A 22,093-nucleotide genomic window follows, 5' to 3' on the forward strand; every position below is an offset into this window, starting at 1 on the left:
GTTCCTTCGCCAGCCACACCCTTTCCTCAGCCCGCCGGCCCCCCCCCCCCCCCCCCCCGCCCCCGCCTGTGCTCTCACAGCTGTGCCTCCTCTGCAGTCCTTCTGGTCTGAGGTTAAAGATTTCCTCAGAGAGCTTTCCTGTAACAGCCAAGCAAGGGTGGCTGCTGTCTTGTTCCAGGAGAGCCTTTGGAACACATCTCTGGTGACTTGCTCAGCGTCTGTCTTTCCCTCCTGATTGTAAACTCCTGGGGGAGAGGCCACCTTGCTGTGGCGTTGTCCTGGAGTCCAGCTCCATTCCTGGCACATAGCAGGTGCTTCGTAAGCATTTGTGTATTCATTCATTTCCAAACCCAATGTGAGTGACCACTGGCTTTTCTGCTATGTTATCCAAGCATCGTTTCCCTGGGCCCCTGAGACATCTAGCCACACACACCTGTGGAAAGAACCACGGGTTGGCCATGCTACACGTTTGCCCTCTTGGGTTTGCTGTCATTTTCTGCCCCTCAGGAATTAACTCGCCGTCTTTTAAGGATCAGCTGCACCCACTGAGATTAGTTTATGAAAAACAAAAACTGAAAAAATGGACCCATCTCCGTTTATTTCAAATTCCATGGTTGCAACTTCCAGAAAGCCCTTTCAAGGCGCGATATAAAAGGTGTGGAGATGGTGGAGGTGATAGGTCTTCCCTGAGATCCTGTGTGGTTAATGTGTAACCTCTTTAACAAGGCTTATGTGGACGTTCATGTGGCCTTGTGGATTCATAAACCAAGGCTGTGGATCATGTGTTGGTAGTAAGTCCACGGCTTTGCAGATAACTCATACCCCCAAGGTTAATTTCCTTTGGTTGAAAACACCACCACCACCACCACCTGGTAATCCTGCTGTCCTGTAGCAGGTTGGGGACACTCAGATAGTGGCTGGAGAAGGCCTCCTTGGACTCCTTCCCTTCCGCATCCTCACCACACATACAGGTGATTTTAGAGATAGGCTGAAGTTGAGTGAGGTCAAAAGAGACGTGGAGAGCATACGGTCTGAGAGGAGAGGGCATTCCCTCCTTTTTGGGGGTGACTGAGTGGAGAGGCATGTCTTCCTCATGTGGGTGAGACAGTCTGCTCTGAGATCCAGGCAGCTTGCCTCTGGGATAAGTGCTGTTCCAACCAACCTACTGCTCCTTCCTGTGTTGGCGTCTTGGGGATTGTCCATTGGGAGGGGCTGGATTAGAACTGAGAGAGCATGATTACAACAGTCTTATCAGCAAACCGGGATGATTTCGTCCTATATTTTCACCTTACTAGAATCATCTAACTCTTCCATCAGGGAGGAAAATTCTTGCCAGAGTTTGCATAACGAGAAACTCAGAGGCTAAGTGACCCAGGTAGTGTGTATTTTGAAGTGCTACCTGCCCCTAATGGCAACAGAAGCCATCAGTTAAATAAACCAGCTGTTAAATAAGAACAAGAACAGGAGTGTTTACATAAACCACCTTTAAGTTTTCTGATCCTTGATGAATGTCAGTTGGTTTGTGAATTATTAACTTCAGTGTGCGTGAGGAAATACTGGCCACTTAAAGTGTCATGTATATTTTTATGCCAGAAAAAATAAAACCGACCACACCCTCGGCCGCTACCATTTTGGGCTCAGTGCTTGCCTGCTTTCACTCAACAGGCGTATTTAAAGCAGAGGTAGGAATGTTGGCCCCTCACAGACCACACGCGCCTCATATATCATAGCTCATCACTTGCCATCGCAGTTTTGCTTAGAAAGGAATTGAAGTGATTTGTAGCCTGTTGGCAGATAATAAGGATGATGATCCTTATCGGGCTGCATGGAGTATCCAGAATCCTAGTGAGGGAGACCCATCTAGTTGGGAAAAGTTGTGTATATGGGATCAGCAAAGGAGATTTAGTGAGCTCCTAAGGAAGCTGGCTTAAGGAATCTTTTTAATGTCAATTCCCAGCAATTTTGCAAGAAGGCTTTGAGGCAGGTTCTTCGGTTTGTCACTGGAGAGAGCCATCTTTGTCCAGTGCCTCGATTTCCTTAGCATGGAAACCTGAAGTCGGCCTTCCCCACTGGGCCGCCGCAGTGAGTCTCCTTGGAAGAAGCCAACACAGCTGACTGAGGGAGCTGCAGGTTAGCATCCGCTGCAGAAAGGGGACTTGAGGACTTTGAGTGACGGGAAGAGACTTGGAGGAATCCATTTGTGAACCTGGTTTCCACAATGCACAGCTATTTTCAGAGGTCGCAGGGGCCTCCTAATGTTCATAATGATGGACTAGTTATCTCCTCTCACTTTTACCTGGGAAGGGAAATTGTGTAGGCCTTTATTTTGGGGGTGGGGGAGGCTGAGGGAGGAAGACTCCATAGAGGGTGAAGGAGGAGGTAGTCTGGGAGAATTGGAGCTGACCAAACAGGGCTGTTGCATAGCACATGGCTTCCTTTGAGCTTCACATACCTTTGGGTCGTGGTTGCTGGGTTAATCCTGCAGTGTAAGTCACACTTAAAAATGCCTCGGCGTGGTTCTAGGGGTTCAGTTACTTTACTGCAAGGGCTAAGCTTTGCTCATTTCCAGTGCGGAAAACATGCATGCCATGGGAAGGGAGAAAGCAGGCACTTTGTTTCCCTTCCCCATCTCTTTATTGTCCTCGGGTGCAGTGCCATTTGATATTGGCAGTTCTGAAATACATTGAACCCTTTATTCTCGAGCTGCTGGGATTATTGCTGACATAGACTGTGGGCCCCGCAGTCAGCCTTCTGTATGGAAATGGAAGAAAAGAAACTCAAGCTGTAAATGGATCTCTGTTTGGGGGCTTTGTAGTGGCAAATGACGTGAACGAGTGAATTGAAAAAGTGCCTGATTTATACCATCGCGAATACCTACGCCTTAGATAAATATTGACGCCAGCAGTGTGACAGGCCTCCCGTTTGTCTCATGCCTCTAGGAGTAGAAGATCTTTTCTGAGGCGCTTGTGACCTTATCAGCCACCCTGACGAGTTTGTGCAGGTGCTTTCTGCGGTCGCTTTGGGTTTGAGAGTGAGTGGCTTTCTCTTTGTGCTTGTGCAAGCTTAAACCTACCCGAATCCGAACCTGCTTTGGCTTATCGATCACAGTTGAGTTTGCTGCAAGTCAATGTGGTTGCCAGCAGAGTTTTGCAAAGTCATGCTTGTGTGGCCATGTGGACTGGACTTGGGGTTGGAACACCTTTTATTTGCTTTGACAGTGTTTCAGGACTGAGTGTGGAGGAGTGAGGGAAAAGGGAAGCCAGCCTGGGGAGTCTCAGCTGGAGGACAGGCTGGGTCTCGTAGCTGAATGCCTTATCGAGCCAGCTCTGCCTTACCCGAAACCGTACTGTTTGATCCTCTGTATCTTGAGGCACAGAGCTGAACTACTGTCTAACTGAAGAGGGCTTATGATTTAGTCAGTGTGGAGCGTACGAGAGCAAGTCAGCCTCTCCCCAGCCAGACTCCGCTCCCCTCCCCCCCCAGGTAGCATGCTTATTGGAGGGGAGTCATGGTGGAGTCATTGACTAGGGCAAGCTGAGCAGAGACTTGAACAAACTTCGATCTGAGTATGTAATCTTTAACAAGGAGTGATGTTGGAAGCTGGAGGGACGTGTGTTCATCAGATAAGTATTAAGCAAAGAAGTTCTAGCTGTTCATAAGGCAGCTGCCTCAATGTAGCTGATTTCTTGGGTGTCTGGGGTAACTGTGACCTGCGGTCCTTGATGTCCTGCTAAGGTGAGAATTGAATGGCTCTTGTCTCTCCCTAGCACACAGAGAGGGTATGGCGTATCCAGAAGTACACGTGGTGTTTCTTAGGTTCCTCCAGCCTGTAACTGAGCCTCCAAAAGGAGTCACTTATGATTGATTTTTGGTAGGGCTTTTAATCGCCTGTGCTGATGATTGACTTTAAAAATGGACTCACCTTCCGTAGGTACCAGTATTCATTATTTGGTTAAGGTATAGCTTAGCAAGTGGAATTTACCGCTTGGATCTACCCTTTAAGCTACATCTGTAACATCTTTAGGAGTAAATGACCTGGAACTGCAAACTGTCAAGAGGCATGTCTGTGTGTGTGTGAGGAGGTCTTGGTGTTAGGATGCACTGGGCCTTGGTGAATGTGAGTGGACTATGTGGAAGAGGTGAGGCATCTTTTTTTTAGAGGCCTTGGTGAATGATTGAAAAAAAAGAAGAAGAAATGAAAGTATATGTGGCTCAGTCATTTTCACCACCAGTTTTCCTTTTGACATCATAAAATTTTAATACGTTCAAGGATGGAGGTTCTGATTCTTTGTGCCTATAATTTCACTGAAAAGGAAGTTCCATATTCTAATAGCAGAAAGCAGTCTGTAAAATAATGCATGTTGAAATATTGTGTGGTGGTTGCACCTTGACTTAGTGCCCTCTTAGCCATTTCAACAACCAGAGCCAGAGAAGCCGCCAAAGCCCTGGGAAAGCAATGGAGACGGGCTTTTAACTTTACAGTGTTTCATGACGTCTTAGTATCATAGACAGAAAAACTTTGTCTTTTGGCTTCAGCCAGGCATTTCATGACACACGTTAACTTTAAAAAGCCCAATGGAAAAATTGACAGCGCGAGATCCCAAGTCGATAAGCTAGCTAATAAAGTCAGCGACTTAACTGTTAGCCAGGAGGCTGACCTTTTAAAAATGTGCATTTTCTTTAAAAAATACTTAGCTAGAGAGGCTCGCGTGCCTTCTTGTAATACAGCGGATGTATTCTTGAAAAGTTTGGGTAAATTCAATTTTCAAATTTGGCTGACTTCACACCAGGGATCTGTTCTCTGTATTCAAGCAATCTTCATTTTTTAAGTTTGGAGGTAGCCAGGAAAGAAAGGGAAGATAAACCTAGGAGATAATATTTGAATATTTGAAACCTAGAAGATGATACTGAAAAACTGGAAGAGAATATGGTATTGAGAATGTTTGATGATATTTGAAGGAACCTTGTACTTCATCTGTTTATAATGCAGAGCATTGTGGTAAATGCACATAAATCTAGGTTTGTGTATTAGCTTAATAGATTTTGGGTGCTTGGCTTCTCACAGGCGCAAAGAGATGTCAGAGACATTCGTGAGTAGTGGGTGTGATTTCGCTTGGAAAAATAAAGATGCATGTAATTTCCAGTGAAAGCTGATAGGGGACCTCAAGCACACACCCCTAGGAACGTCTGGCTTCCCAGAAAGGGTTTTCCTTATGAACGGCTCTAGCCTCTGGGAAGGCAGTTACACCCACTTATGTCATTTGTCCCTTAAAATTTTGTGTGTGTGGGCGGGGAAGGAAAGAGATGCTGATAACACTAAGGTAAGCTGTTTAAACAGATGTATTTGCTTAAAGAGAAAACTTCATTTCCTTCTTCCTCCCCTTTAAAGGGGAGACAGACAACTGTATATTGCTCTTCTGTAATCCAAAAATGTACTTGCCTAAAATTGCCCTTCTAGCTACGTTCTTTAACAACATCAACAAACCCTGATCATTCTATGTCCAGAGGTGTGTTGCTGCAAGTTTTTTTTTTTTATCTTTTGGCATACGTTTCTGTAACATGAGGTTTGTATGCTGTTATTTTCATTGATTGGATTATGTTAGAGAGTGAATTGTCAGAAGTGAGGGTTAAAAAAGCCACAAAATGCCTTGATCCTTTCCTAGTTCTGGGAAACCTCTAGACAAGAGTGATTAGAACGGCATATAAGAACTCAGAGGGAAGGGGGGTTTTGTTTGTTTTTAATATTTTAATGAGTGTTTGTTGTACTCTGGAAGTAATACGTTATTGGAGGTTTCATTTCTGAAGAGTCTGAAGTCACTGGTGTAGAATTTCCTTATCCCTTTATCCCAGTGAAATCCTCGCTTGTACCTTCTGCCAGAAAGTCAGGCTTGGAATTTGGCCACCCTGTTCTTGTGACCAAGAGTACTTTTTATGGGGCTGTGTTAAAATAGTTATTTTCCCTCTCTGATCACGACGTTCCTCTCGGGGTCCTTAGGTGTGGGCATGAAGTGTGTGAAATCACTCAGTGTCCAGTGCAGAATCGTTTCAGAGTGTTGCAAAAGGAAATTGATCACAGTATCAGATATGGTTGGTGGTTGTGCCATCGTTCCCATAAATTCTGTTGGGTGACGCGTTCAATCAAAAAAGTGTTCGTAAGATGTCACTAGTTTGCATCTTTCATATGTAACCCCAAAGTTAATGAATTTTAAAGCTGCATCATGCTTTTGATAAACACCCTGTATTTTGCAGTGGTAGTTCCACAGGAAGCTCATTTGAAAGTGGACATTTGTAGGGCAGAGGGGTACAGGTGGAGGTGATGGGAGAGGCAAACAGTAATCCGTGACCGGAGGGCCACTGGTGGACTTTGCAAAGCACTTGAGGAACAGAGGATTCCAAATTTATCCACTAGATTAATGTGTCCCTCACTTCTTGTCCCTTTTGCCGGACTTGTTTTAACTGCTACAGAAGCAAAAGTCTCCGTGTCCTGCCTCAGTAGAGTGTGGTTTTCCTTTAGTAGAATTTTCCTCCGTGGTTTCACTGGGAGACCTCCAGCCTCTGAGTGTCTGCAGAGCTGAGCGTGCCTTCTTGCTGCGTTTCCCGCTCCCTCTGGGTCATGATTGATGAACCCTCTGCCCTTCCTGGAGTGCCTGGTGCCTCAGGATGTGAGGGCCACGATGGAAAAGAGATGGATGGGGCAGGAGCGCCTGGCTCAGAGGCACCAGCCACCCTGTGTTCCGCAGAATGGCTGGGCTTTCAGGAGGTGAAGATTAAGCTGTGTGCTGGGTGGTGCCCGACAAGGGCGAAAGGGCCCTATTGTGGAAGTGATGAGTTTCCAGAGTCCTCTCGAGCTTAAGGACTCTCTGAAAGGGCAAATTTGTGATCCCCTTTCGGAGATGATAAAGTCGAGGATAGGTGACCAGACTTCTGACCCCTCTCCCCTCCTTTCCCATTTCTATGTCACCGCAAAGCGCCTTCTCTAATAGCAAAACCAAATGGCAGCTGTAGGCTCCTCTTCCCTGCTGGGGTGGTCATGGGTGGTGTTCCTTTTGTGGCGGGTTTGTGGGAGGGTCAGCCTGTGGCCAGCAGCTCAAATTCCCTTTGTAAAGTATCCGCCAACTGCAGGGCTGGTGCAGCTGGAGTGCCTCCTTTTAATTAAATTAATTAATCTTTAGGAGTTAATGGTGCACGTACCATATTTAACAAGAGACTATTAAGGAAAATTTGTGGGCTTCCCCTCAGTACCACCCCCATAGCCAAGCATGAAACTCCTTACATAAAAAAACCACATCACACCCAACTACTTTGTCTCTTTTTAGCCAAAGCAGGGTTTTGGTAGGAAAAACAGATCCTAGAATCTCCTGTTTTAAGGGATGAAACAGAAAGAAAATGCTGATTGCTTTCAGTGATGGTGTGCTTTCTGACCATTTTGGTCAAACTTTAAGTGGATGAACAAGGAGATATTCTCTTCCTGTGGAAATCAATTTTAATGGCCATGTAGATTAACATTCATGAGGGACCTGGCACTGGGATGTGTTAAGGTTTATGTAACCCTTGACTTAACTGCCTGGTAGGTTGTAGATCTGACAACATGGGGCTACTCTTCTTGACTTGGCCCTGAAACCATTTGTGTCTTGCCCCTCTCCGTTCTAGGATGTCCTGACTTCTTGGCTTTTTTTTTTCTTTAATTCCATACCCTCCTGACTATTTTACCTTTCTGGCCTTATTTCCTGGTGCTATTCCTCAAAAACCATGCTCTTCTACTCTTCTTCCAGGTTAAGCTAAGGTCTTGCATTTTCTAATAAACTTTTCTCATCACAGCTGGTCTTCTCTGCTCTGAATGCCATCTGGACTCAATGGTACCCATACCAGAGATGATAAATTCACATGCTTACAGGGGCTAGGCAGATCCTGCAAAAGAGCAAAGAGGTCCTGGGTGAGACAATAGGAGCAGTGAGGTCTGTGGTCAAGTGGAGTACTTGCTAAGTAAATGTAGCTGATTGCTGCTATCGGGAATGCTGGCCCAGTGATTATTTTCAAGAGAAACTGGAACTTTTTTTTTTTTTTGGTGAAAACTTTGTTTCTCCTAACACTGTTCAGTTAGAAACAAATTTCCCTACAGCCCAGCTTGGGCCCAGGGACCACCAGCTTGCAACTCCTGGTCTACCATTCACAATCTTGCCATATTCCCAGATCTTGCCATATTAGAGCCTTTGGCTGTATTATTTGGTCATGAATCTGACCAGTAGATTGTAAACTCCTTAATCTCAGGGACTAGATCTTATCCTAACTTGTATCAGAATTTATCACAATGCAGTAGAGATTGCAGACACTCAATAAATATTTGTTGAATTTGACATCTGTTGGGTGTGAGAGGACAACGACCTAGACCTGTGTTCAAATTAACCACAAGGGGAGCGAGATGTGTGCATTATTAAGGTAGAGAAACACATAGAAGACCTAGGGGATTACGGAGGCAGGCCTGGTGACTTCTCTCTGATGATGTCTTAGGCATTAGAACTCAGAGGCCCACACTGATTTCTATAGCTGATTGTAAGGAGTGAAAAATAGGCAGTGACTGTGGGATCCTTTTATAGCTAGTGTGTATTATCTCTTCTTTTGAGATGCTTGTAGGCCTCATTTGCATAGAGAATTATCTATATAACATTTTCAAAAATTGAAATGACTATGACTCATTACCGACTGTCTTAACTATAACTGACCAGAAGCTTACAAAATGAGCTGTACAGATCGAATTGATATCCGAGTCATTTGCATTTGATTATTTGGAGGACGTATTTCTTTTGAAAGCTTCAGTTTAGGGATTATACTGGCTGTTTTGCTTATAAAGAAAGATGGCAGCAAGTACAGAACCTCCTCCTGAGTGGGAATTCTTGGGTGAGGATGCCAGAGGAATGATTCTAGTTGAAGATGCAATTTTATCATTCTCAATATAAGCCTTTCATTTGTATTATCAGGCTGTTCAGTTGTGGGTTTTGGTTAATGAGGGGGGAGCATTGCAATATAAAAAAATCTGATATTCTAAATATAAAAAGAAATTTATTCTCATACAAGCTTATAATGTGGGTGTAGGGAACATAATGTGGTGATTTCATTGAAACCTGATGTGTACTACACGTAATTCCTCAGATGGTAAAAATGCAGCAGAAACAGCCTTAAAAGCTTAAAGGATTAAATAACTTTAATAAGTTGTATGTTCTTCCTCACTCGCACCCCTTGAAATTTGAAAGGACGGATCACTTTTTCCCAGTTAGTCCTAAGCAAATGACTCCTTTTTTAATGGGTGGCTAACAGTGTGGTTTCTGAGGTTAAGAAGAGAGGTACAGCAGGAGCCCACAATTTCCCGAGAAACACAAGGTTCCCAGGCTAGTCTCGGGCACCCCACTAGTGCTCAAGAGTTGGGTCATTGGATTGCTTCACACTTTTATTTCCGGCTGTATTATTCAGTTTAGCAAACATTTGAAAGCTTAGAATATGCAAAGTACCGTCACATTCAGGAGTCCAGACAGGGTTGAGTAATGGGAAATAGGCCGGCCTAGAAACCAAACTGAAAAGGAAAACCTCATTCCGCAGGGGATGCTTGTCACAGATTTAGGACCAGTTCTGTCCACCTTGAGTTATGATTCCTATTGATGTTGAAAAATACGGCCATGCGTTGTGCCTCTCTTTCTAGCAAGAGGTTTGCCTGTATTGTCAGTGGTCTGTGAGCAATGCTTGTTTTTTGGATGAAGTGCTAATTATGTTGTCTAACGACGTGGGGTTATTTCCTCACCACAGCTTACTCAAAAGTAAACGGAACTTTTTATCCCTCGGCTTCCAAGGAGTCAGTGAATTATTGTTTGCCAGCTTTGAATAGCCTTTGCCAAGTTTGTAATATGTGGTTCTGGTTGTAGTCCAGGAAGATGCTGGTCAGATTATGTAAATACCGATTAAGCCTATAGAATTACACTCAGAGGGCATTTTTATTGAGTGTCCTCCTAGTAAACTGAGTTTTCAGAGGCCTTTTCCTCTGATGGGATGGTTAAGAACTTTGTGTGCTTAAAGGATGTGGGCCAGTGCTGGTGTACATCCCCTGCCACGTTTTCAACAAAGCTCTTGAATTATTGGGAAATTCAAATTTATTTTTAAAATCCAAATTTCTTCTGTAGGTGCCATTTCACATTAAATATTTGTTGATTACTTCAAGATGTAGAAATATTTGTTGATCACTCCTTGATTTAGATACAGCACAGTTTAATAGAAATTTCAGTGATGATGAAAATGACTTCTGTCTGCATTGTGTAGTACGGTAGCCTCTAGCCACTTGTGGCTGTTGAACACTTGGAATATAGCTAGTGCAGCCATGGAACTGAATTCTTAATTTTATGTAATCTTAATTAGTTTAAATATAAATGTCAATAGCCACATTGCTGGTGCTACCAAATTGGACAGCACAGGTTTACATAATGGTGGGGATTTCTCAGCTATTTAAAGACATAGCTCTTCTAATTCTGTAGGATTGGGCTAGGGGATTTTTGTCGGGAAAAGTGTTCAGCAAGCAGATCATTGTCATATACTGATCAACAGTTTGCTTTTCAGACACACACAAAACCTGGATAAATCTTGAACTGTTCTCTGAAGAGGTGCCTCCTGTGTGTTCTGCAAAGGGTGGGCTGGATAGTCATCTTTCAGCAGCTTAGCTGAAAGAATGTCTACGGCCGGGCTCAATTGTTTGCAGCTCTGCACGCCCTTTGTGCAAGAACAGGGAAAATTTGTGTTATGACAATGGCTGACAAAATGTTTAATGAAAGCTGCAATTGGCAGTAACTAAATTCCCTGAGGTTTCTTTCCTCTCCTCTTTGCTACTGAAAGGTGCAGAAATGCTTTTGACAGCATCTGTCTTGCTGACAGATGAATTGTTTTGACAGGAGAATCTGAAACCTTCAGCTGAAGACACATTCAGATGTCGGGCCTGGTAAGGGGCGATTGTGTTTGTAGAAATAAGTGAGATGCTTTAGATTTGTGTGCATGTCAGCTGCCACCTGAAAGAAAGGCCTTATTAAAGGTTTTTCACTGATTAACCCTTTGATTGCTCTTTAGGGCCGGGATGAGAATTCACACCTCTTTCTGCACCATTCTTGGGCTGAGTAAATGTATTTCCTATTGAGAAATGAGTGCTGTCAGTAAGCATAGGAATCAAGGGATTAAAAGAAACTTTAAAAATTGTGCTGGAAAAAAATAGTAAACCAACGTTCATAGCAGCATTATTCACAATAGCCAAAAGAGGAAACAACCCAGATATCCATCACCTGTTAAAGGGATAAACAAAATGTGACATACATACATATATATATATATATCTCTCCATACAGTGGAATACTATTCAGCCACAAAAAAGGAAAATGAAATTCTAACACATGCTCCAGCATGGACAAACCTTGAGGACATTATGCTAAATGAAATAAGCCAGACAAAAAAGGACCAATACTGTATAGTTCCATTTATATGAAGTATCTAGAGTAGTCAAATTCGTAGAGACAAAAAGTAGAACAGAGGTTGCCAGGCCTGGGGGGAGGGGAGGATGGGGAGTTAGTGTTTAATGGGTATCGAGTTTCAGTTGGAGAAGATGAAAATGTTCTAGAGATGGATACTGGTGATGGTTGCACAACAATGTGAATGTACTTAATCTCACAGAACTGTGCACTAAAAAATGGTTAAGATGGTACATTTTATGTTATTTATATTTTACCACAATAAAAAAAATTATGCTGGAAGTTTTTCTTCTTGAAATGAGCAAACAGGGAAATGTCTCTGAGAATTTTATTTTACATTATACTTGTCAGGGAGAATACACTAAATATTTCCCCCATTTTCTGATAAAGCAATAAAGCATTTCCTGATGATCAACAGTTTGTCCCAGGGTTCAGGACTAGTCACTTTTCAGACTTAAAAACTAGGCAGCTCTGTGTCCGAAAGTAGAAGCCATTCCGAGAGACCCGAGCTTCAGCTGCTATCTTCTCTCTGTGTTGCTAGTAGGCGCTCCGAGAGGAGAATTCCCCTTTAGAGCCCGTCTGCTGACACTCGTTTGTTGATCCACGGCTTTCTTAGTTCATTGAAAGTCGAAGTTACTGCATCCAGGCTGACCCAGTGAGAGCTTAAATTTCCACTTACAAGTATCTTCATCTCTATTGCTACTTATGGGAATCTCAGTGTTAAGTCCTGATACTGTCTGGCTTTTTGATAAAACTAGCTTATGGAAGACTTTTCTCAAGCAGCCTTATCTAAAAAGAAGAATTTGTATATTTTTGAAATTTAAATAAATTTTGCCTGCCCTCTAAGGGCAAGATGGATGAAGGGGTGTCATGATTTAAAATGCTTTTATCCTAATACTGAGTTACTGAAGAATTCCCTCATGGGGTGGGAATTGAGCAAAGTAGTTTCATTCCAGATAGTTCAAAACGGAGCCACCAGTTAATTGCCTGAGACTTGGATCCTGTGAGCCCCAGCTCCACCCCTGGCTACGTCTATAAGCCAGAAGCAAGTCATTCCTTTTGAACCTAACAGCCTCTGGAGTCAGTGGCCTAGAAGAGAGGTTGAAAACTGGTGGTCCTCAGGCCAAATGTGGCCTGCAAATATGTTACATTTGGCCCATCCAGGGTTACTTTTCTTTTTAAGAATTGGAAAGATTTCATGTAAGAATTCAGAGTTTGAGCTTCTCTTGAAAACTGAGAAGACTAGTCTGCACGGGTCTTGTTTGTAGAGACAGGAGCCAGTGCACCTTCCGATGGCAGACACTGCCGTGTCGGCTTCATTCTACGCCTGGCAGGGTGACCATCCATGTTAATTACTTCCTTTCTAGGCTCTTGCCTTTGTGGTTTCTGAGTCTTTCTCTGATGTCTCCTCCAGCTCAATAACTCCCATTACCTATGATGATACAAATGTTATAGTCATTGTAAACTCACATTAGCTGTTCACCAGGAACAATCTTTCCATCCCCCTTTTCCATGTTATCATATAATATGCTCAAAATAGTAGACAGTTTCCACCTGCCCAGTCCTTTTTATGTTGTGGAGGAATTCTCTCCATTTGTGGGTTTTCTTTTCCAAGTCTAACCTGTTGATTTCTACATACCCGATCATAAATACTCCCAAGCGCAGACAAGCCCACACTTGACATCAATATGTGGTTTAAAAATTACCGCCTTCAGTTTTTATAGTAGCATAATCTCTGGACAAATTGCTTTTAATTCAGGCTGTGCCTTGAACACGGATGTACCATTAATTTTCAGTGTAGTTTGACTTTTATTTAGATGAACGTCTTGAGTTGACACTGAAATGGCTATCAGCTCTAGGTTAGCATTGATTCGAATGTCTCTGGAGTAAGTTTCGAAGATAGTTGCCACTTATATGCCGCTTAAGAGACAGACTTTAAACTCGTGATTTGTAGTACAGTTTATGGGCAGTAACGTCAGTGGAGTTAATAGCTGAGATGAAAATTGTTAACCTCTTTGGCATACACAGGCCCAGGTCTATTTTGGTGGCAGGGAGCAAGGTCAGGTTTGCTATTGCACATCTCTGTGGGTTCTGTTCCTGAAAGAGTAATCTTGTCTTGGTTGAGGGTGTCGTCTGAGAAGCTCAGCTGACTCAACACTTCCCCGCTTGCTGCCTATCTGCCTGGAAGGGTAGAGCTGAGGGGGAAAAGGGGAGAGATGTAATTCTGAATGGTTGTGACAGAGGCTGTCATCCTCATGTGCAGCTTTCACTGCCTTTCGTTAACACCCACGTGATTTCCTGTGACTGTGGCTCCCCTCTCCTGTGATTCTCATTCCCAGTGTTTATTCATTGATGGTAGGAATGCCATGTTCTTCTATAGCCTTATGATGAGGATCTTACAGTGATCTTACTTTATAGACTTTCTGAACGGTCCCTTCAGCTTTGACTATACATCTGAGCAATTTTTAGTCTTAAACTCTTGTTTAGACCAGAGCATCTCAACCTCTGAATATCACTGTTGACATTTTGAACTGGATAATTCTTTATTGCTAAGGGCTGTTCATGCATTGTAGGATGTTTAGCAGCACCCTTGGCCTCCACCCACCACATGCCAGTAGCACACCCCCACCCTGCTTACCTCCAGTTGTGACAACTAAAAATGTCTCCAGACGCTACAAATGTCATCCCTGGTTGAGAACCACTGATTTATAGACAATGAAGGGTCAGCCTCCTACCCCTCTTTTCTTTACTACTGCTTGATATTGTGTGATGCTTTAGTAAAACATTAATTGAAAGAATAGCCTTGGACTTGATATGGTGCAATGTATTTGGACCAGCGTACACTAATGTAGGTAGAGGACTGGCTTACCTTAGAATTTCTTTAAAGGTTGCTAAGTGGCGAAATGGTATTGAATTGAAATTCATTTGGGTTTAGCCAACTTCAGATAATTTGAGATTTTCATAGTGTTTGTTTATGGATGCAAGTGGGGAGGAGGTATGTCTGTAAATCTCAGTATCAATAAGGTTACTTAAAATAATGCTTGAGATAGGGGTGTTTATGAGAGAGAGGACTTGAGTCTTTTTGGGGGGGGGAAGTAGAAGATTCCTGAATTTTGAGTGTAATGCTGAATATTGATTCAATTGTTTCTTGTTTGTTTGTTTTCTCTCCCTTTACCAGAAACCTGAGTTACAACAGACTTTCTGAGATTGACCCTGCTGGTTTTGAGGACTTGCCAAATCTACAGGAAGTGTGAGTGCTTTTCCCCAAACCTTGGGGCGGTCGGGGGATGGAGAGCTCCTTGGGAAAACCCTCTCATATTGCAGCATCGCTCACTCCCCTGGATCAGCAGTCTAAACTTGTTAGAAGAGACATTTGCCTACGGCTGTCAGTGACAGCTTGTACTGCTTCCTTAGCTCTCCTTCACTGCAGCCGCTCTCTTCTTCCTAGGCTGTCTGTGATGGGTGTGTTACAGTCCCATAGGTATGGAGTCACTGGAAATCACATCGACATGGTGGGGTGTAGGAGAGTCCTCTCCCTTGTGGAAAGCCTTGTGGACCAGCTGGGTTAACACACTCGGCTGGTCCTTCCCCACAGTTCCCAGGGAGGTAAAGGCAGGGGCATAGCATGCCAGCCCACCCCTTCTGTTTCCCAGGAAACAAAGGTATAGAAGAATGGACAATAGAGGCTTACCTTTCCCCTTCTGCTTCCAAATGGACCTAGGTATTACTGCCTCTGGAACGCTAGGCTTGCTGCCTCTTCCAGTGTCCTTTAAATCAGGCCTCAAACTTTTCTTCTTCTTCTTTTAAATGTAAAGAATTCTGCTTTTCACATGGATTTTAGGATTATCAGGAATTTTAGCTCCATAGGAACTTTAGAGAAACTTTGATTATGAGTCACGCATGTCCACCGCAGAAAATTTGGAAACTATAGATATAACCACTGTGAACATTTAGTGAAAAATACAGATATAGTTTTGGGATCAAACTGGATAGTTTTAAAATCTATTTTCTACTTATCCTTACATTTTTGATTGCTTTAGCATGTAAATTAAAATTTTTTTAATATCCTGTTTTAATTTTATAAAACTGCCACACATAGATATTCCACAACTCATTCACCAAGTGCTTCTGTTGTTAGATATTTTTATTAAGCATTATTAGGTAAGTGCTTTACACATTTTAGTTATTATACGTAACGGATAAAATCCTTGTTTGTTATTCTTTGACTTCATTGTCAATGATTTATGTAAAGGAAATTAAATTTTATCGGGTGGTACAATTTGCAGAATACTTGCATTCCCTACCGCCATCTCCCAATTCTCCAAATTGGTGTTTATGATTTCTGTGTCTGCTTAAAAAGGTTTAAACTTCCAAAGTTGAAGGAACATCAGAGTTAGAAGGGGCCCTGGGAATTGTCTAGGGCCCTCATTTTCCCATGGGGTCAATAGGCCAGTGATGGGGGCAAGGAAGTTGGAAGTGGGTCACTGTGTAAGTTCTGCTAGGACTGTCATAATAAAATACCGTTGACTGGGTGACTTAAAACAACAGAAATTTAGTTTCTCACAGTTCTGGAGGCTGGAAGTCCAAGATCAAGGTGCCAGTAAGGTTTGGTTTCCTCCGAAGCCCCTCTTTTTGGCTTGTAGATGGCCACCCTCTTGCTGCCTCTTCATTCACATGGCCTCTTCTCCCTGTGCACGCATCCCCGATGTCTCTTTTGCGTGTCAAGAGGTCCTCTTCTTAAAAGGACACCAGTCATAGTGGGCTAGAGCCCATCTATATGACCTCATTTAACCTTGATTATATCTTGAAAGACCCTGTCTCCAAATATAGTCACATTCTGAGAAACCGAGGGTTAGGACTTCAACGTGTGAATTTTACGAGGACACAGTTTAGCCCATCACTGTCGCCCAAGATGATAAACCAGTCTATCAAGGACCCAGTTGGGTTCTTAACCCAGTGATCCACGCTGTCTTTAATGCTTATGGTGAGATGAGAATATTCAACTTTTGTGTGTTTAAGTCTCAAAGCTTAGTGATTTCCTTTAGAATTAGACAAAATTAAAATTAGGGTATTTCTTCTGGCATCATTCAATCTTTCATTTAACATTTACTTGTGTATCTGCCATGTGCCAGGCACTGCTCTGGGTGCTGGGGGTACAGGAGTGAATAAGACAGACAGACAGGGCTGGGACTAGGGTGAGGCAAGTGAAGTGCTAGCCTCAAAATTTAAGGGGGTGCCAAAAACTCAGCAGTCAAGATAAAGGATATTTTTTGAAGAAGATGATTAGCCCTGAGCTAACATCTGCCACCAATCCTCCTCTTTTTGCTGAGGAAGACTGGCCCTGAGCTAACATCCATGCCCATCTTCCTCTGCTTTATATGTGGGACGCCTGCCACAGCATGGCTGGACAAGCGGTGCCTAGGTCTGCACCCAGGATCCAAACCAGTGAACCCTGGGCCACCGAAGCCGAGCATGTGAACTTAACCACTGCACCACTGGGCTGGCCCTAAAGGATATTTTAATCCAATTAAAAAAATCAAAATGAATACCAAAAAAAAACCCCACGATGAGCAAAATATAAAAAGTTTAAAGACAGGATCAGTGTTGCTGATTTTTCCTTTGGCCTTGGGTTCCAGTATGACTTGACGTGGCGCTGTTGCTGATCCTGTCTTAACATGAAAACTTTGATATTTTGTTTATCATGGACTTTGTTTGCATTCAGTTTGAGATTTTATAAGCATTGTGTTAAACTGTTCTCCATCTTGGCTCCTGAGTTTTTGCTGGCCCCTTCACTGTCTCACCCCATCCTCACCCATCCCGGTTCTGCAGACAAACCACTCGTCTCACAGAGCTTACATTAAGATGGGGGAAGATGTGCACTGAACCAGGAAACCACTGAGTCTTACTGGTGATGAGTGTTCAGGTGGGAATAGAACAGGGTAATGGGAGGATTTTTTCTCTTGTAATTTTGGAGGAGTGATAAGGGAGCTGGGCGATCAGGAGATGACAACTGAACAGATGTGAATGCTGTGGACAGAAAGGACTGCAAATAATACAGGGCCTCGAGGAAGGAACAGGCCGAGGGCCACTATGCCTGGCGTGCATGAGGGGTGGGGTGTATGGCCAGGGCCTGGGTCCTATAGGGCTTGTGGGCCATGTTAGGTTATAATTCCAGCCATCATTGACACCCCCATCAGTTGGGGGTGTGGTAGGTGCTCCCATGAGCATTTTCGGTGTTGTTCTGTCTCACTCTCTGGTTCTCTTTGTTCTTTCCCTTGACCTCCAGCCTTTAGTCCTCTACTGCTTGGTGCTTTTTGGAACTTATCCCCCACCCAGATCTAGAACTGAGAGCATCTGACTTCACCAGTCCTTCATTGGGGATGCTGATTATGAGTCTTAAAAATAAATTTCTCACATAACAGCCACAGCAATCACGGCAGCACTGTGTTAAATGTTTGGTGATACTATCGCATTTAATCCTCATGCCAACTCTTTGATATAATTTATTTTCTTTACAATCGTTTTCTCCGCTTGACAGAGGAGAACACGAAAGCTCGGAGAGGTTAAGTAAACCTGTGTGGTGTTATGTGGTTAGTAAAACTGAGAGTTGAACTCAACTCTATTTCATTCCAAAACCAGTGCATTTAACCCTGAATTTGCACTGCCCTAACTTCCCCCATCCCTTATCTTAACCTATGACATTCAACTGAAGATTTAAAAAAAGGTGGAAAATCCAGTGTTTATCTTCTTGCATACCTCTCCCTGCACCAGTGTTCTCTTTCTAGGTACAGAGTATTCCTCTTATTCCTCCAGACCCCTTGTCCAAACTTTCACTAGCCTGCAAGCCCAGCCCTCTAGCCCCTCTCCTAACCCCGTCTTGTGCTCTTTCTGTTTTGTGTGTGACTTCTTTCTCCTGCTAATGCACTCATGAAGGTTGACCATAGCTGGCCATTGTGCTATGCACTGTACTCCTTATTGTCACTTCCACCTTTTTCAGACAGCTGAAGGAACCGAGGCTGAAATTGCGCAGCTAGGAAGTGGGAGAACCGGGCCTGCCCACTCCAGTCTAACTCCTGTCCTCCTGTCCCGTGCTCTCTGTGGCAGCACCACCTTCCTGACTGTGGGACTGGTAAAGACAGAGATTGCATCTTATGGATACAAAATGGTGTTGTGAGAAGAATGCACATTTTGGTAGCAAACAGATGTGGGTTGAGTTCTGGTTTTGCCCCTTATCGATCTATGTCCCTGGACAAGTTATTTAGCTCCTCAGTGCTTCTTTTTTTTTTTTTCTTAAAGATTTTATTTTTTTTCCTTTTTCTCCCCAAAGCCCCCAGGTACATAGTTGTATGTTCTGCGTTGTGGGTCCTTCCAGTTGTGGCATGTGGGACGCTGCCCCAGTGTGGCCTGACTAGCAGTGCCATGTCCGCGCCCAGGATTCGAACCAACGAAACACTGGGCCGCCTGCAGCAGAGCGTGCGAACTTAACCACTCGGCCTCGGGGCCAGCCCCCTCAGTGCTTCTTTTCCCTCTTCTGTTACATGGACATAACATTATTGGTATTATAATAATTAGAGATGATGTCCAGGGCCTTGCATGTGGGAAGGGCTCAGTGAACGTTATTTCTCTTTTCTGCTGCTTTCAGAACCGCATGCTCTGCAAGCTGGGTGCATTGTTAAGAAACAAATCCTTAAGGGCCAATAGGTTGAACCTTTTACCACTGTGACTGCCTCCAGTCCCTGGCGTCACACTGTGGGATGGACGAGACAAATTCCCTGGTGCCCAGAGCAGTGGAACTTCACTGATGAAGATCCAGGCCTTTCTCTAAGGAGATTCTAATATATTGTGGAGGCAGAAAGAGGCTGTCAGGAGCGAGGGGTGGAGAGATCAAGAAGGATATTGAAGAAAAGAAAAAAATCATAGTTGACACACAATTGCTTCTAAATTAACCGGGCTTGAGGGTTTCCCGGGAGCTGTCAGTTCTCCTAAACCCTGCACAGCCATCCGGGTCTGGAAACCTCGAAAAGAGGGGAACCACAGGCTGGCAAAGCGGCGGGCAGTGGTTTTTCAGCAGTGGTTTTATTTTGGAGGCCCAGAACCACAGAGCATCGTGGGCCAGTTGCAGAGAGAAAGCGAGCCGGCTGGAGGCCCCTGGAGGACATGAGGACACTTGTGCAGCTGCTGCCAAGCCACACGATCTCCCTTGCCCACAACTCTGAGGAAAGCCCACCAGGGAGGGCCTCTAGCCAGGGGTCTTGGATGGCGAGCCTCCTCTATTAATAAGAGGGGCTATTTATACTGTCCTCGCTCAAAACTGTGCTGGGGTCACGTTACTGCTGCCTGGCCCAAGAAGGCTTAATGTGGGTGCTGCCGTGTGCTTTCCAGGGCCATTGACCTAGAATATTCTTGAAGGCGGCGAGGAAGCCTGCATGTGCCCTGCCTTTGGGTATTTATGGCTCACCCTCTTATGTGTCAGGTTTATGCTCCCACCAGTGCGTGTGTGGTGTGTTGGAGGGAGGGAGAAATAACCAGGGGGGCTGGGGGGGTGATGGGACAGGACTGCTTTTTGGCTGTAAATTACCACCACCTGTTGAGCATTTACTATATAACTGGCTTTTTCCTAAGCTGTTAGGTTTGATTATTTCAGCTGGATCCTGCCAAAACCCTATGAAGTTGGTACTTGTGCTATTTACACTTTTTTTGGAAGGGGAAATTAAGGCATGGTAAGCTTAAGTGACATGCTGAAGACCATTCAATTGGTAAGGGGTAGGATTGGGGCCAAACGAACCCAGGCTTCTGATTTTAAAACCCCAGCTGGACAGTCCCCTCCTAATAGTCCCTGCTCTGCTGTTCTGTAACTGTGCCTCAGTTTCTTGTTTTAAGGTGGAGTTGATAATTTAGTACCTTCCTGCAAGGGTTGACACAGAGCCTGGCACATAGTAAACATTTGCCCTTATTATTGTTTATCATTGTTAAAGTAACTACATCCTATATCATCATAGAAAATAACTGTAGCTGGACATCTGGTATAGAAACTATATATCAAAGAGTCTTGCCAAAGTAATTCTTTAGTATGCCTTATTTTCCAGTATATAAACACTAACAGCAGTGATTGATTAAATGGCCCTGACTCCAAAATCTGTGTTCCTGCCTACTATTGACAACTTTCTCCCTTTTAAGAAACAAAATTGGCAGAAGTTCCAACCCCCCTGCCCAACTTTAACCATTATTAATTGTAGCCCTACTTGTATTTGGAAGCAATCAAAATGCCTACGGATAGCGGCCTGGCTAAATAAGTTATGGTTTGTTCATACCATTCATGCCAGCAGAGGAATACTCTGCAGCTGGTTAAAAGAATTATGGAGCTCTCCCAAGATATATTACTAAGGGGAAACTGTGGTACAGAACAGTCTGTGTAATACACAAGCATCTGTGTAAAAGAAAAACATGTGTATATCGCTAGTAGCTGGCAGCAAAAGCTTCCTCTTGGAGGCAGACCAGAGGGCTGAAGCGCAAGGAATCTTTATTTTTCACTGTATATTCCTGATATTCTTTTTTGAAATGGTTTGCAATTTTTGCTGTGTGCTTACATCAGCTATTCAATAGATAAATATGGGGGGGAATACTGCTATAACTCAAAATTACTCTTTGGGTGTGTTTTTCATTGTTTGTTGAAGCCTAATTTGATTGAGATAATAATAAAGTACTCTGAAACATCCTTTTTAACATTTTGCAAAGTATAAAAACTTCTTTAACCAAGCCAAGCAAATGGCAGCTTCAGAGAGATCTGAGGGCCCAGAAGGCCCGTGCTGGGAAAGGCCCAGCCCCAGGTGCTGCCCTGGGCTCAGGCAGCCCATGCAGCCCCCACTTTCCTTAGTCACACCTCTTCCAGCTCCAGGATTGGACCACAATTCACAGTCTGATGCATCTGGGGCACTTTGGTCCTGAATCATCAGGAAAAGTTTCAGTTATAGAATCCAGACGTTTTAGAAGGATCGTTAGGGGCTTGGATGGAAGTAAACTAGGGGGGGAGTGTGAAGGGTGGCAGACTGCACAAGCCTAGATATTCAGATCTCATCAAACAGTATCCTCCATTCCTACAACTTCCTCGTTCGTGGAGACAGTGCTGAACTTCCCGAGGGCCCTTCCTCTCCAAGCTCGGGCCGTGCTATTTTTGCCCAGCCTATTTCAGTCTGGCAAGTTGGTCGTGTCTCAGCGAGTTTGGCCTCCGTTGCCTTCTGAGGACAGTGTTCTTCGCTTCAGCAGGAGACAGGGCGAACAAAGAGAAAGCGAGTAGTGGTGGAGCTAGCCGACTTACGTTTAGCCAGTGGTTCTTTCTACGTAGAAATGACCAACAAGTAAGCTGGCCATGCAGTTCTTCTCCTTTGGGCTCCAGCTGTCCTCTTCATAAATCAAGCAGCTCTGTGAGGTCAGAGCCTGCGATTTCTGCCTCACCCTGTTGACTCGGGGCTGCTGATCCAGACATTAAATGCCCCGTTTATCTTCAGCACTGGTCCACTACTCCTGTAACACTCTGTTTCCAGCAGTTAAGATTTGAAATAATTATTCTGATACCCCTCTTCCCTATTCATTTATTTCTGTGAAAT

The 22,093-nt window shown here is 44.0% G+C and overlaps 1 protein-coding gene across 2 annotated transcripts in view; it reads left to right on the plus strand.

Annotated features, from left to right (window-relative positions):
• The window catches only part of LRIG1 (leucine rich repeats and immunoglobulin like domains 1), a 114,502-nt gene that overhangs the window by 21,813 nt on the left and 70,596 nt on the right, over positions 1–22,093 (plus strand). For both annotated transcript variants that reach the window (XM_014859317.3, XM_044755211.2), the window contains exon 2: positions 14,668–14,739. In XM_014859317.3, coding sequence (XP_014714803.3) covers positions 14,668–14,739 — 72 coding nt within the window. The remainder of the gene's footprint in view (positions 1–14,667; positions 14,740–22,093) is intronic.

The sequence above is a fragment of the Equus asinus genome, chromosome 21 (assembly GCF_041296235.1).
Source record: "Equus asinus isolate D_3611 breed Donkey chromosome 21, EquAss-T2T_v2, whole genome shotgun sequence".
Lineage (NCBI taxonomy): Eukaryota > Metazoa > Chordata > Mammalia > Perissodactyla > Equidae > Equus > Equus asinus.